Genomic DNA, 16,363 nt, shown 5'->3' with positions numbered 1-16,363 from the left:
GGTAAGTGACCATAAGCCACCTCAGAAAAACAGAAAAAAAGAGCAAGACAGGCAGACAGAAAAACAACGTTCACTCTTACCAGCTGTCTGTCTGATGCGACGTGCGGCCACCTTCAGATGTTTGCTCCGGCCCAGCTCTTCTCCCAGGAGATAATACCAACCTCTGATCTCCTGTCAGCAGATAATGTGAAAATACAGACAGAGTAAGAACGACAGCCATGGGAAGAAACTGCTCTTTTCTCGCTAGGTTCCTAATATCTGCAGACTTGTTCATTCATCCCTCACAGAGAGAGTACAAAGTCAGTCCCAGTGGTTGTGTGCTGATCTCAGAATTGTTATGTGTGTGTGTGTGTGTGTGTGTGTGTGTGTGTGCGTGTGTGTGTGTGTGTGTGTGTGTGTGTGTCTGAAACCTTTGGCCCATCGCAGCTGATGCCCACGTTGTCTCTCGCTCAGCCGGATGGCAGCACGTTATATAAAACATCCATCGGGCCTTGATCTCATTTTTTCAGAACATATCAGCTTAAGAGAAAAGCTTCGCTGTCTTATATCATAACCCGTAATCATAACATTCCTAGATTTGACAACAGGACAAAACGCAAAAGAACAAGGAGCACAGACGGGATATATCTCTGGTTTCCATGCAGAATAAAACCAGTATGCTAGTGTGTGCTGCTCTTGGTAATTGTGGGTCATTTTTTAAGCCTCAGTGAACAAGCTGCCGCTTCCCCCACTGTGTAATTAGAGAGGGAGATTCAATGAGGAGAGAAGGAAATCAAGAGGACCATTTTTGAAGAAAATAACAAGTAATCTTCATCAGAATAAGGCTAGTTAAACTATATATCGGCCCTGATCCGATATATCGGTGCATCACTAATAAAAACAATATTGTTTTCTAGTTTTCCCAAACACCTTGTCTGCCAAATGGAGTCAATGTAGTCCCGCCCACAATTCACGCAATTGGCCGAATCAAAGATTGGTATTTCATGCTGGTTGGGATGCTCAAACAAAAAGAGCAATGTTTTGATAGCACCACAAAGCCACACTATGTAATATTTTTAGGGAGATCAACCTACAAGTTTCTTAGTTATAGTTTAAAAGGATGCAGACATTATATTATACCGAGCATCTTATTATGTTATCCCTTTTTTAAAGTATAAGGATATTTGAACAAATCATTGTCAAAACACTGCGGGAAATGCATCATGGGTAGATGTGCGTCGAGCATAGGCTCATTGATTGCACAATATTTACCTTGGATGAGGTGATGAGAGAGCGGACACCAAAACTCATACAGCCCAGGAAATCACTGCGCCTGTGGGCAGAGTCAAACGCTTAAAAACAACAGGCAGGGAATTTCTGAACTCCTGATAAATTCTCCATGTATTAATATCAGTTCATCAGATCATGTGCGCTGCCCGGGGACCCTGCTGGTAACCCAATAACATATTGATTTTCTGCTGACTGTGCCAATGCAGGATGTCACAAATAAAAACATCCCGGAACATTTACATTTTAAATGATCTACCTGAAAGTCCGGTCGCGATTCCAGATTGTCACCACCAGCCTCTTCTTCTCATTATCTTCATCCACGTCTCTGGAACACAAAATCAACATTTCAAAAGCTCATCCATCAATGTCCAGCTTCACCCAAAACACAATGGCATTGTCTTCCGAAGACTTAAAAGAGATTCGTCCGATTCAGCGAAACAAAAGGCAGCCTCAGACCTGAACTCTCTGTCAGGTCGAAAAGCCAACAAGACCGATGAAGATATAGAGCCTGTCATTAAAAGACGTCAAAGAGCACAAAATGTTTAACATAATTGATTCATCCATAAGATAACGTGACACTGCGTGCTTCCTCTTATAAAACCCAAAGAACATTGCGAACAATAAAACAAGACAAATATCACTCACAACATAAAGGTCTCGTTGAAAACCGGAGCCTTGCAGTCTAGAACGGTCCTGGTCTTCCATCGCTTACTGTGATCAACATCTGGAGCCATGGTTATCTACAATATACATACGACACGTGTTAGCCAATGCAATAAAGTACATCAGTTTCACATTGCCGGAGAACATATTCATCATAAACGGAGGGGAAATCAATCAACACTTGTATCTGGATGTGAGAGGACAGCTGCCAACACAACTGACACTTCATAAGGCCTGAAACCTGCCCGAGCTGACATGAAAATGGGTTCATTTGGAGGGCAGACATCCAAAGCGGATTAGATATCAAATAATGACAAAAATAATATCGCATCATCACCTACTCGGACTAGGAAAGTTATTGCTGTCTCTCTCTACCGAGACGAAATTAGTTTTGGTTATATTGTAAGGCTCACTCATACATAAAATCCTTCAGAATCTTTAAAACAAACGGCTTTATTTGTGCTTTAAAGAGCCCACCTTGACGTACGCGTCACATGGTCTGTACTCTCTTCCCATGAGTCCTCTGGCTTCCAAAACTGTGGAAACATGAGCGATGTTTACAATTATGTCAGTGATGCACAACTTGTTTACTAAAATTACAATTGGACACATTGGAAACTGCTTGATCTAGAGCAAACAAACTGTTGAACCTCAAAGTACAAAGTTCAAAAACATATCATGCTTACTGTGAACATAGAGCAGTCCATTGCCGGGTGTTACTGTTAGTTTCAGCTGACCTGTGTTCAGAGGCAAAAAACATGGCTTTATATGCAAATAATGAGCATATATAAAAGGTTACCACAAGTTTCATTCATTCCCATTACAGATATTGAACTTCCAAGACTTTTTATGATTCCATTAATTTCCCCCAAAAAAGTTTTGTGGTCTTCCCAGAGGAGAGTCAAATTATTAGAGCATAACTTATATGACTAAAACACCATACTCAAAAACCAAACACCAGCTGGCGTTACCCGCTCTCTAACATGTGCACTGAAGCACAAACATCCCCAAACCTGCGGTCACAAACAGGTCACAATGTGTAACATCGCTGTAAGTCTTTTACTTCAGATGTGACATCAAACAGCGCACAACACTTAACTGCTAAAAGTTATCCAAGCTTCAACACACAGCAGCTCAATAAAGATCTGACTCACCACACGTTTGTAATATAAGAGACGATCTCTGCCATTGGCTCAAACAGCTTAGTGTCATTTCTGTGCACGCTTACAGTCCATACAAGTCTAAAAAGACTAAACTGATTTTAAAACTCTATATGTGTAACACATGAATTATCAAAAGGCTATTCATTTGATGGGTCATAGGCTCACAGCTGCCACGGTGCATATGTTGCAACTGAAGAATAAAGGACAACAAAAGAAAACAGGCATAAATTTCAACCGCCTTTTCATTTTGAATAGCTGATAAGAGAGGAGCAGCTGTGATTGGTCAGCGAGAGTGAAAGGGGGCGTGTGGAGGAAGGCAGCATGAGTCCACCTGCTGTGCAAGTAATAAACAAAACCTGTCACTTCTGCTGGTCTGAGTTGTGTGGAAATATTCTTAGACAGTACAATACTGCACGTCTTCTTTAGGATATTAGATCTCTATCTGTTTGAAAACACTCTCATTGTTTTTTATTACGGACGGTCTATTTACAATGAGTACATATAGCCCGCCTTGTTGGCAGCAGTGTTGGGTGTAACTAGTTACTAAGTAATTAGTTACTGTAATTTAATTACTTTTCCCTTGAAAAAGTAAAGTAAGGGATTACTCTTATTTTTTCTGTAATTTAATTACAGTTACTTTTGATGTAATTAAACTAAATACTTTGTGTAATATATGTGTGTGCAGACGAGGAATTGACATCAAAATTCAAAGTCTAACTTTAAAATCTGTGCTTTAATGTATAATTCTCACATTTGTAATTAATAATAATACTTTATGTAGTTTTATATGATTTATTTGAATGAATTAAAAGAGCCGTTTCATGTCTATCCTTGAATCACTTAACTCATCAAGGTTGATGTAGGATATAGAAAGTAATTAGTAATAAGTAATTAAATACTTTTTGAAGAGAGTAACTTGTACAGTAATCTAATTACATTATCGAATGTGTAATTAGTAACTAGTAATTAATTACTTTTTCAGAGTAACTTACCCAACACTGGTTGGAAGAGACTATTTGCACTAGCTCCGCCCACCAATATGTGATTGGAATCGAGAAAGTGTAACTGAGCGTTCCCACCAAACGCGACTTGCGCGAATGAATCGCGCTATTCGCGCGTAGTTGGACGCTTGAACATTTTGAGTTTACTTGCTTCATTCGTGCGTGAAATTCACAACATACGCAAGCTCTAAAAAATAAAATGGCGGCCGAAACGCCCGTTGGAGCATAGTTTTGTATAAATGTAAGTTTCATTTTCACTTTCAACAACTTCTGATTGCATTTCTAGCGAGAAATTAGTTTTGTAGTTTTTAAATATGTGATTAGTTATTGCAAAGACGCTCTCTGTTTATAATTCAAATAGACTTCAGTTGCGCTGCTTATCTGTTTTTCTGGGCTGCCTTCGTGCACAGACGCTGCACGTCACTACTAGAGCAAGCTCCTGATTGGTTAACGCGGCGCGAATCTTCGCCAAAATTCAGATTTTTCAACTCGGCGCACGTTCAAATCACGCATTACGGGCGTCAAACGCCTCATTCGCGCGAATCGTGCCGCAGGATGTCCTATCGCGTCTTTGCATTGACTTAACATGTAAAACACTCACGCTTCATTCGCGTCTGGTGGGAACACAAAGTAAGAACGTCGCCACTTCAAAGAGCAACTCCAGTGGCGTAATGTGTAAAGTCTGTATAGCTTTGGCACCGGAGACTGGGGTTCTAATCCACCTCTTGCTGAATACGCTGTTTTACCTTTTTCTATCACATTATCATAAAGGCATTTGTTTTCAATCAAATTGATTTAAGACTTAAAATTCATTTTTATTCATAAAGTTTAGGGTAAGGTTAGGGGTAGGTGTAGGGCTTTAATATCCCAACAAGTTGCCATCATTTTAATATTTTTTACAAATATAAATGATTTAAACTCTGATATTATTGCATAATGTTTAATGCCCAACAATACTGAGGTGCAAATAGTAACGTTATCTGACACTATTTATAAGTACAAATAGCATCTAACTACTATTTCTACTTAATCCAAAGAAAATACAGCTATTTTCGGTTAGTGTAAACAGAACCTACTGCTATTTAAACTTAGTGTAAATAGCCGCTGCCTTTTTATTATTATTGTTCTGTTTGGGGAACCTAGAAACACAGAAATGTCACATTTAAAATTCAAGGAAAATACTTTCTTTTTGTCTGTTGACGGACTTTAATCTTTATGAGTCATTTATTGACACAAGAAATTAAACACTCATTATTTGGTCAGGCCAACACTGTCAGGCCAGCACTGAATTCACTGGTTAACATACAGACAATACTCAAACTCAAAATTTTATGATCCATCATGTGGTTGTGAATATTTTGCAACTCTCATCAAGAGCAAAAGCATGTTGGCTGCATAAAGTATTAGTGCTGAGCTGTCTCCTGGTGTCCTCTGGGACAAAGAAGCCATGGAAAATGCATGCAACCAGTTTTACTCTAATTAATTCAGGAATTGTCTCTCTCCAAAAATACATAAGAGGCGATAAAAAGTTATACATTTTGTTTTGGCACCTTAATCTCAGATTTTAAGATTCTGAAGATATAAGATATATAGTAATTCACAAATTTAAAATATTGCATGGTGATCTTTTGTTACTGGAACAGTTTTGATATGTAAACTGAAGCTGTGGTTAAAGAAATGCCATTTTAGCAGCAAGTGCCCCCTAGAGGTCTGTGAAGGTGCTGCAGGGGTTAACGTATATAAAACTATTTTCTTCAGTAAAATATCTTTCAAAATATATTTCTATATGGAGTACTTTGATCTGCTGATAATCTGAAGGTAATAATGTTTGCTAAAGCAACGAATGCTAGGAAAAATTGTTAAAATTAAGATTTGATATATTTGGGACCCTGGATCTAGATGGCGTTCCTGGATGTGCAAAAGTAAAAAAACCCAGCTCTAACCTATTTCCTTGTGCAGAAGGAAGTCTTTACAGGAAGTTTGTCTTGTGATGAGAATTTCAACACTGCCATCTATGGTACATTGTGAACTGCAGCAGTAAACGTTTATTATGGGATCACAATCAGAATGGACTGGGAAACAATAAAGCAAACAACTGTGTGACATTGATGTCTAGGTAACCTCGATAATGTGTGAAAAAGCTGATCTCTTACCTTTTCCTGTGAAACCAGAGGGGTGAATCTTTCTCCTCTTTTTAGGGGCAGCTTCTGAATCAGTTTTGACTGTGGTTTTGACCACAGCAGCCACTTTAACCTGTGCAGATGAAGTCTGGCTCACAGCTTTGCCCCAGTCACTACCACCTTCTCTATTGGCATTGAGGCTGCAGAAATAAAATAAAAACATCAATGACAAAACAATGCAAAGAAACTGCATAAATTATATTAAAAATATCACATTCTACATGACTTATAAGCAGTGGTATAGTCTACTACGTGATACGCAGGTATACGCCATATACCCACCGTATACCCACTTAAAAAAGCGTGAGGATACGTAACAACATCATTTTGTGAGCGACGCACTGACTTTTTTTTTACTTTTGCAACCGGGAGATATAAAACAAAAGGCGATCATGAAAGGCAATCATTTAAACATTGTTTTCGTAAGCCTGCCCCTGAAGCTACACCTTCTGCTGCTGCAGCGGCGTTACAGAAAATGAGCCCGACGAGGCTCATGCTACGCTGTACGCGGGTCCCCCTCCATCGCGATAGCGTCCCGGGTCGCAATCGCATACTCTGTTCGCCGGTGTATTATACTTTCTGCTGATAACTCACCCCCACTTTTAAAACCACTGCGTATTCTTTAATAAAATGAGCATATTTGTTATCATTAACATAACTGTAAGGGGATTGTTGGCATATTAAATGGTATCTAACTAGCCAACTTCACAAACGTTAGTTTGGGTGGTGAATCATTAAATGAGGGAGAAAGGGAGAGATAATTTATCCAACAATGTATATACTGTAATTGTTTTAGATTATAAGAGATGAGAACTCCTGGCCAGCCTTGTGAATGTCATGCTAGAGACACTGCCAGCTATCTATAAGTGCAACAGGTGCTTGATAAACGTGCACAAATTATCATTGTTAATTATTATATTTAACAATCTATGTCAATAATAGGCGCAACTTGCACTCATACGTGTGACCCAGTGTGTGAAAACTAAAGGACGAGCATCAGAGTTTGATTTTAACCATTTATTTCAATATGATTTACCGTAAGTCTTTGACATGGCCTTAGTCAGTCAAAATCAAACTAAATTAAAATCTAAAGATTATACTTTCACAAGATATTCTTTAAATTATGTTGGTTACCCTGCTGAAAAAAAACAAAACACAGTAGATGCAGATGGGAATCAATAGAACACCCGAAGACATTTTTTAAATTTTGTAATAGAAAAATGTGTGGTTCATAATGGTATTTTAATGGAAACCACTAGAATTTATGTAATACTATTTTTTAGCAGGGTGGGTTTATTTAGAAATAGTATATCACAAATAAATGACTTTATTGCTGGGCTTTCACATGGATCACAAATATGCAAACGTTGCTGATAAAACTTGTGCTTTAGGGATTGTATACATAGACCATCTAAGGCTAAATGTTAGACAGTGATTAACAAAACCAGCAAGTCCCCCCAGCTGTCACAGGCTGTTGAAATCTTGCCTGCAAAAAATCTTACATATAGAGGCGTACTTTATGCATTCGTGAGTGTGGTGGTGCTCATGGGTTGTCGATCTTGGACAGGTGAGTAGGCCCGGGGGGATCTGAGTATATCACTACAAAAAACTAGACAACACCACTGCTCATAAGCTATTACTTGACTGAGGAACTAGGATAAAGTTCATCAGTTTTATTTCAAAGCAATTACCAATAAACCTAATAGTACACAAGAGCTTGGCCTTTTCATTGGACTTAGGAAAGAAAGCACTATGCACGCATCAGGATTCTATCCCAGTCCTTAATATTAGCAACAGTCCCGACTGACTTTTAACTAAGTTAATACATTATTGATTATGGAAGAAGGATTATACCATTGGTTCATGTATTATTCCACTGGCCTGATATACAGAACTAATCAGATACTGTAACAGTTGGTATGGGTTGTTTTGATCTGGTCACGCGACATTAAACAGAAAATGTTCCATTCACATGCAGGTCTGTCGCATGACGAAGTGGTTTCTTACTTTACGTGTTGGCTTGGAGCCTGTGGCCTTTTTTCCCTCACAGATCTGATGCGTCTCACTGACGACCTCGTCCCTCGAACCTCGTCTGTGTGGCTGGTTCTTTCTCTGCACGGCTTCTTTGATGACAGTCCCTTAGGATGCAACGGATCGCGTAGCCAGAGGGATTCCCTGTGAAGTCTCTTCCTGTGGGCACAGCCAGAGGCGTTTATGTTTCACATAGTTGATTCAGACATGAACACACCCGACAGGAGGTTTCAGAGTGATCTTTATCCACTGAATACAAAAGATGAAACACTACAGCAAAAGGAATTTAATAAAAAATTAAACAACCGTGAAAAAGCTTCCAATGTATAAGTTATATTTATTAAAATGGTATGCTTCTTTAAATGATCTTACACTCTAAAAGATGTTTATTTGTAGAAGATTTGATAACATTTCAAGTATTGAATGTGCCATTGATTAAGTTAAATTAAAGCTTTGCGCATGAACTGAAGGGAATGACTTCTGACAGCCCAGCAGGAAACCACAAGATTACAAGGTCACAGTTCACTTAGAACAAAAACACATCTTCTATATTTCTAGGCTGAAATCTATATGAAATCTATTTTAGATTAAGATATGCTGGCATTTTCTGCTTGTCATAAAGTAGTATCCAAAAGTGATATTCACAGAGGGTAACCTTGTATAATAGTTGCTTCTAATGCCCCTCAGGGTGATTAACCTAAGCAAAATAAGAGGATTATGATAAACAATAAAACTATAAACTTGGTTAACGTATTTGAAAAAAAGGCACACTACACCATATCAAAGAATTTGATATTCTAATATAGAAGAACAGCATAGAAAAACAAAATCAGTTATGTATATTTTGTTTACCTTGTACAGCGTTCATTCTCCTGGATCTTGACTTAAAAAACTTTGTGTGTTTTTTTTTAGTTAAATTATGTCGTTATTTGCATCACCACAAGTTGTTCCAAATCTATATACATTTCTTTGTTCTGATGAACACAGAGAACGATATTTGGAAGATTGCTTGTAACCGAACAGTTTTTGGCCATCTTTGAATACCAGATGTTCTGTTGAACACAAAAGAAGATATTTTGAAGAATGGAGGGCAGCAAGTTCTGGGGCACTTTTGACTACCATTGTCATTTTTCCTATGGCCAAGAACTTTGTTCCGTGTTCATCAGAACAAAGAAATTCAAACTTATTTGGAACAACCCAAGAATTTTTATTTTTGGGTGAACTGAAATTCTTCCCAAAACTGAGCTTCAGTTTACACTCCAAGCACAACATGCATATACTTTTTAAACCGTATTTAATATTTGTAAATAAAGGGCAAAAACATCCTTTTATTTATAGTTGGACATCCCTAATGACTAACATCCACTACTGCACATAATGGAACATGTTAATAGTTAATGTGGTTAACTAGACCTGTGGTCTCTAGGACACCAGAATGACTTCATACACCCACTAAATATTACCTTGGGATCCGTCAGTTAAAAAGAAATACAAAGAAAGACTTTTATTAAATATTTTTGATAAAATGACTGATTTCATTTGGGTGGAGCCTGGTTTTACTTCAACATTTACCTTGTTTTGAATTCGATATGTTATAGCCCTTTTTTGTTGCTAAATATTACGTAACGAAATAAATACGTAAAGAATTAATACCTTTACCGGTTTGTTTCAGATTGTTGTTGTTATTTGTGCTTACAAAAAGCACATGCACACAAATAAATGCAAACTTGAAAAACTTCATCGCTCACTTCCTTCAATAAAGTACCCAATAAAGAATTTCAAAACATGTTTTCATTGGGGTTTTCTGAGGGATTTAGTGCTTGTATGTTGCATGATTTTTGATTAAGAAACTTTTCCGATTGTTCACCATTATTGCTGTTGCTCAAAAATGATCGTAAACTATATCCATAACCTTACATTTTACCCAACTGTCTATAACGAATTTAAAGAGATTCGTAAACGTATTTCTAAAAAGCTACAGCTGACTGGAGATACCTTAGAAGGCGTTTCCACGCGGACTCTCACACTTGAGGTGATTTACACTTACCTTTCTCGGATGTCCATATATCGTGTGTATTTTCTTTCATAGTCCATGTCTATAAACACAAATGTCCAGTTCTTCTGTCTATTTTTGTACAAGGGTCCGAAAAGTCCAGATGAAAACGTTCAAACTCTAGAAACTCCCCCCATCGCTCTCGCTGAGAGCCTGAGGTAAAGTGTGAGTGTGGTCTACGACTTCATGCGGCGCTGTGCAGACCGATCGGCGTGCAACATCAAAGTACCGCGAGAAATATTGGGAAAAACGGCTTTCGAGTTGCTCTCGCGGTACTTTGAGGTCATACGCATATTCGTCTGCGTCGCTCCGCATAAAGTCGAACACACCCGAAGATAGCCGAAGCGTTCGCAATGAGACAGATAGGGCTGTATGCATGTTTCCACCAATCCGAGAGCTGCATTTTGAACGCAGGAGAGTTTGAGTAAACATTCACAAATTTCCAGATGTTCCTTTAGTGAGAGAGTAACTGTTTCCTAAAAATATTTATTTATTTAAAGTTTTATTCGGTTGTGTTACATTTGAGTTTTTTACCCTATTTGTAGCATGCAGTGATGCATCAGTTAATACATACTGAATAGCTGTTTCTTACAAACCCTTAAAGTACACAGAAGATAAGAAAGCGGTTACAGTAACTGTGGAAGCAGATTGTTCTTTCTACTTTAACTACCACTGAAGACATTATTGTTGCCAGGTGTCTTGCAAGAATGAGCATTTTTTTGAAAGAATGAGTCCTTTAGGATTGTGAGCCAAGAAAGCTTCTTATGTCAACATATATCTTTCAGCACAACTACTTTTTTCTCTTGTTGCATTTTGGTGTCTTTTCCCTTTATTAAAGAAAATAGTAACAATCCTTGTTGTTGTTGTTGTTGTTATACAATTGTTATACAAATTATTTTACAGTAGTGAAGAATCAAACACAATACAGTAGATCTCTTTTAGTCAGCAATTGTCCTACACAATGACACTGCAGAAAGAAGGAACAAAAGAAGTGTTGTCACCGAACAAAGATATAACGACACGAAGGATGTGTCCCATTATAATGTGAGAACCCTTCAGCGGGCATTAGTGATAAATGAACGTGTTTAAAACCCTTTGCACATCAACGACTGTTCACACAGGTTTGGTTTTCTAAAAAAAATTAATACCTGAGGTTAAATGTATAGATTTTTTTAGAATGCACTCTTCAATATAAAGGCTCTTTTCGGGTTTTATGGTTCTATAAAGAAAAGTAACATCCACAGAATCTTTCTGTTGCACATAAAGTTCTCAGAGCTTCTTTTAAGAACCGTTGACTAAAAGTTATAGCACCTTTTTATTTGATTTTATACTAATACAGTTATTTATACAATTAATGCAAATGTAGGAAGTTTCAATTAGTACATTTAAATTATGGGGTTATTTTCATGAACATCTTTACTGTTCTAATATTTTGACTAAAATGAAAGGAAAACATACTTTTATTGCCCTGTATATTATGCAGCACCCCAACCCCCCCCCCAACACACATACACAAACTCACCAGTCGCTCTGCTGTTGAGAAACCAATTAGGCTACATTATGCAGTGTCGACCCACTTAACATAAATAAAGCCACATAGTGTGAGACATATACAACATACTACACCCTGATTGTCAAACATCATACTCAGTGTGGAGGCGAACGAACGCTTCCCCAAAACACTTTACCAATTCATATTAGTGCACTAAACAACTACTCACAGTTGTGTGCTTGGAAATATATTGTCAACAGTCAAACATGTTAATGGGGTGTTGGTGGTCTAAGAAAAATGTAATATTTAGTTTGTTGGTTACCACAAATTTTCTCTTTTTTTAGGAGGCTGGTGGCTTTTCCAGCATGAACAGGAAATCTGTAGTTTGTGATGATATCTATAGTCTACATCAGCTTATTCATTGGTAATTTGGGAATTCCATTTCCTCTGCTCTCAACATCTAATTCCCAGAGAGTTCCTCATCTGAATGAACTGGCCTTTTCAGTTCTGCCGTGACATTCCAACCATACAGAAGAATTTATTTGCATTGCTTTATAAAGAGACACAATATACCGCTGCATTAAATTAAATGTGACAACATGCTAAGAATGGAAATTATAAAAGCATTTCTCAAGAAGATTAAATATTGTATGGTTGAGCAAATTATGAACAATTATTCATCTTAACTTTTTATAGCGAAACGGCTAATATTTCACACTTCCTACTTTACACTATATATAGGTTTATTTTTGACGGTCAATTTCTGCATAGGAACATAATACCATTTAATTTTGGCTACAAAAGCTATTAAAGATTTCTAAGCAGAAATCTAAAGATTTATACAGAAACCCAGCTTTTGTACACACATTGACATTTCGTGACAACATGCCCTATTTGAACCTTCATTATATTGTACATTGGACTCCTGCCTTATGTATGTCAGTGAGGTTTAGTTTTTTCGAATATTTACAGATTTTAGTTTGAAAGATGGAAATCACAAATAATTTAAATCATTTTACATAATAATCAAATCTATATAATTGAACTAAATACAGAACAAGAGGTATGCCATAACAAACAAAACAGAGACACCCCTAAATAAAATATGTTATTGTAGTAAAGTTATAAAAACAACAAATAAATCACACGTGAGCTCATTGTATCTTCCACACAGACACTTTAATATCATCACAAAGCATTGGCCAGTTTATAACACCAGACCACAATAAGATACAGATGGCAGCAGTAAGATTCACATTCACCCTTTCCATTTCTAGTGGAGACACCTCCATATATGTATATACACACATAAAAACCGTATACTTATATTTTTACAATCAGTTCATTTTCAATACAACAACGTCTTTATGAATACTTAGTAACATGTTGACACACAGCAACAGAAGAACAAATCCCAGAGATGCACAACAGATATACAACAACACATTAATTTTCACTCAAAACAGCTCCCATATTTACTCTCAAACTTGTGCTTGGGTCAAAAGGATGCATTTTTAACCTTCATCTGAGATCCATCTCATATCAACTATTCTTCTACGATTGCATCAACAAATAAACAAACCGCGCAAACTTCGAGTAAAATATTTTCTCTAGTACTCTGATATGAGCATAATACACGTTTTCCCCCATACCAGATATTTCATAATATATATATATATATATCCTAATGTATATACAGTGCATTTCAGTCAAACATATCTTATTAGTTTGGGAAATACAAAGGCTTCTAGTGAAGAGACACTGGACAAAACAAACATTTTGGGTTTCAAATCATTTTTTCCATAGATAACACTCACACACGGTACTACATGTTGCAACTATCAGGAGTTTAACTTCTGTGCGTCCACCGTCCTGTAGTGGTGAAGGGACACATACAGTACATACTGTAAGCTTATATACGGCTTATACACCTCTAGCTCGAGTGACAGCTTAATATAGAACATGTTAACATTGTCTAGTGTGTAAACACAAACACCACACAGTATCTTCATATAATAAACACTGCAGTGACTTTAAATGTTGACACGCTGCATGGGCATATCATTCAAGAGCCCATGACACGAATTTCTCCTGTATGCCTTAATTTCAGCCATTGTTTCCGCTGCTACACTTGATTTGCAGCGATTCTGACAGGCTCTTGGTCAGAGGAAAAACACAGAGAAAGAGAGAGAGAGAAAGAGAGAGAGAGAGGGAGGCGAAGGAGGGGAGGATTGGCTTTAAGAGTCAAACGACGGATGCTGACTCTCGCTGTGAGACGGGCTTCCTTTGCTTGGACGGCTAAAAGACAGAAAACAGAGGAGCGAATAAAACAAGAGGGAGAAAAGTGGAATTGAAAGAACGGGATATTAGGAACAAGTGTGGCTAGGTCAACATCCTGCAGAAGGCATTTTTTTGTATCTGTTTAGGCTCAAAAAAGCACTTTGTGGGTATGACTAATGTAAATCGATCATGTATGGCAACATCTGATAAGAGAAAATAGGAATATGAACTAACCAAGGCCCAATCACAAAATAAAAATAGGATAAAATATTGCAGACTTTGTAATTCTGCATTGTTGGTTAATAACAAGCAAAATCAATCAATCAATAAATAATATATATATAAATATTAATAAATATGTATAATAATTTGGTGGAATTAAAAAAAACGAAAATTTTGTCATTATTTACACACACACTCGTGATCCAAACCTGAATGACTTTCTTTTCTCCATTAACACAAGATGATTAAAAAAAGACTTTTTTGTCTATAATGACAAAAAAGCATCCAAAATACAGTATATTCCATAATAAAAGTGGTTCATGTAACTTCATATTATGTAACATAATAAATAATATTAATGTATATTTCAGGTCTTCATGAGTCTGAGACAGCTTTCAATAGTTATTAAATCAAAACAGTGGACATGAAATTCTTTCAAAATTCTGGTCGTTCAATGCAAAAACACGGTTGGAATAAAATGAGGGTGAGTGAATACTGACAGAATTTTTCCTTCAAGATCAAGCACAGCTCCACGATGAGTTCAAACCAATTCTTAGCACAATAAAACAATGCAGGAAGAAAAGAAAATAGGACTTAATGGAAAGTAAGTGTGTGTAAAAAAACGATCTAGTAGAATACTATTTTATAAAAACATCCAGGGCCTCTTATTAAAAATCGTCCAATGTCATTAAAGGCTTAGATGAAATAAAGGCCAATGTCATACACGATAAAGCGAACAGTGAAAATAGGCTGGTTTACATCGACAACCCCTGTGCATTTCATTATTCATGTTCTTCCTTCCAAAATACAAAGCATTTCTGCAGGTCAAAGAAATACAATGGCACCACATTTGTGCTCATGAGAACAGCTTTTAGGTCCATTTATAATATTTATGTGATTTAAGATACACAGATACTGTATATATACAATGTGGAAGGGAAACATACAGTGTACACCTTCTCAAGTAAACGTGATCATGTAAGTGTGTGTCAGTAGGGGGCAGTGGTGGTCTCTGCCTGCTGATGTCCAGCGTTAACGCTCAGTGAGTGAGTCTCTGTTGGATCTGGTCCGACTTCAAAGATGACAAGAGACAGATTGATGGATGCAGACAGATGAACAGAGGGACAGACAGACAACAGGGGAAGACACACAATTAGGAACGACACAAAACACACACACAGTCGCTACGAACATCGACACCACATTAAAAATGAACGGGTCATATCATTGACCCTTCAATGAATCCAAAATAACACAAGCATGCTAGATGAATTATTCATAGCTGATCATCATTACGTCTTACAAATCAACACTGTTAATAAAATTATGTAAGGATGTCTCAAGAACACACACCATGTCGTAGTTATGAAAGGACAAACATATTAGAAACACAAATCACACGTTGACCTTGAATCCATCGCTAGAACCATACACAATGTAAATGATTTAATGCTACATACATTAGAATCTTTTTAGCGTCACATCTGTAATGATAATAACGGCAGTAAAAAAACATTAGAAAAATAAAATATTCTGAAGAAGCGAGTGTCAATGTAATGTTTGAATACATTTATAAATGGAATCATGCAGAAGAGGAAGTGATGTCACACAAGGACAATATGTGTCAGACATACCATTTGCGTATCTCCTCATTGGTCACTGATAGAAATTCTGAAAGAATAACCGGAATCATTGTGGAAGGGGTTTAGTGGAACTGAGATCGAGGAGAACATGGATCGACAGCAATGGCAGGAGGTCTTACTCTATAAAATGTCTATGTTTGGTTTTTTGTAACTTCTAAAACACAGAAGTCACGAGAGAATGATCTCACAAAGCTGATGCAGTGACGGTTATATACAGTGGCCCCAAAAAGTATTTGGACACTTAAGCGAAGTTAAGTGAACTTCATATAAAATAAATGGGATTTTGTAACAAAAGTAAATCAAAATGATGCCAAAACCTTTTTATTTTAATTTATTACTTTATCAATTTATTTTCCTGTATTTATT

The 16,363-nt window shown here is 37.0% G+C and overlaps 2 protein-coding genes across 2 annotated transcripts in view; both read right to left on the bottom strand.

Moving 5' to 3' along the window:
- LOC130546352 (regulator of G-protein signaling 3-like) overlaps positions 1–10,436 on the bottom strand; it is a 32,889-nt gene extending 22,453 nt beyond the window's left edge. The window contains exons 1-9 of the mRNA XM_057321569.1: positions 10,355–10,436; positions 8,284–8,466; positions 6,250–6,416; positions 2,619–2,669; positions 2,410–2,468; positions 1,915–2,009; positions 1,526–1,594; positions 1,252–1,312; positions 81–171 (exon numbers count right to left, since the gene is read on the bottom strand). Coding sequence (XP_057177552.1) covers positions 81–171; positions 1,252–1,312; positions 1,526–1,594; positions 1,915–2,009; positions 2,410–2,468; positions 2,619–2,669; positions 6,250–6,416; positions 8,284–8,466; positions 10,355–10,401 — 823 coding nt within the window. The 5' untranslated portion in view covers positions 10,402–10,436. The remainder of the gene's footprint in view (positions 1–80; positions 172–1,251; positions 1,313–1,525; positions 1,595–1,914; positions 2,010–2,409; positions 2,469–2,618; positions 2,670–6,249; positions 6,417–8,283; positions 8,467–10,354) is intronic.
- A 2,579-nt stretch (positions 10,437–13,015) lies between these two features.
- dnm1b (dynamin 1b) overlaps positions 13,016–16,363 on the bottom strand; it is a 30,549-nt gene continuing 27,201 nt past the window's right edge. Inside the window, 1 exon segment of the mRNA XM_057360341.1 lies at positions 13,016–14,150. Coding sequence (XP_057216324.1) covers positions 14,090–14,150 — 61 coding nt within the window. The 3' untranslated portion in view covers positions 13,016–14,089.

The sequence above is a fragment of the Triplophysa rosa genome, linkage group LG2 (assembly GCF_024868665.1).
Source record: "Triplophysa rosa linkage group LG2, Trosa_1v2, whole genome shotgun sequence".
In the NCBI taxonomy this organism is placed as follows: domain Eukaryota; kingdom Metazoa; phylum Chordata; class Actinopteri; order Cypriniformes; family Nemacheilidae; genus Triplophysa; species Triplophysa rosa.
This window is presented reverse-complemented; position numbering and strand designations above follow the sequence as displayed.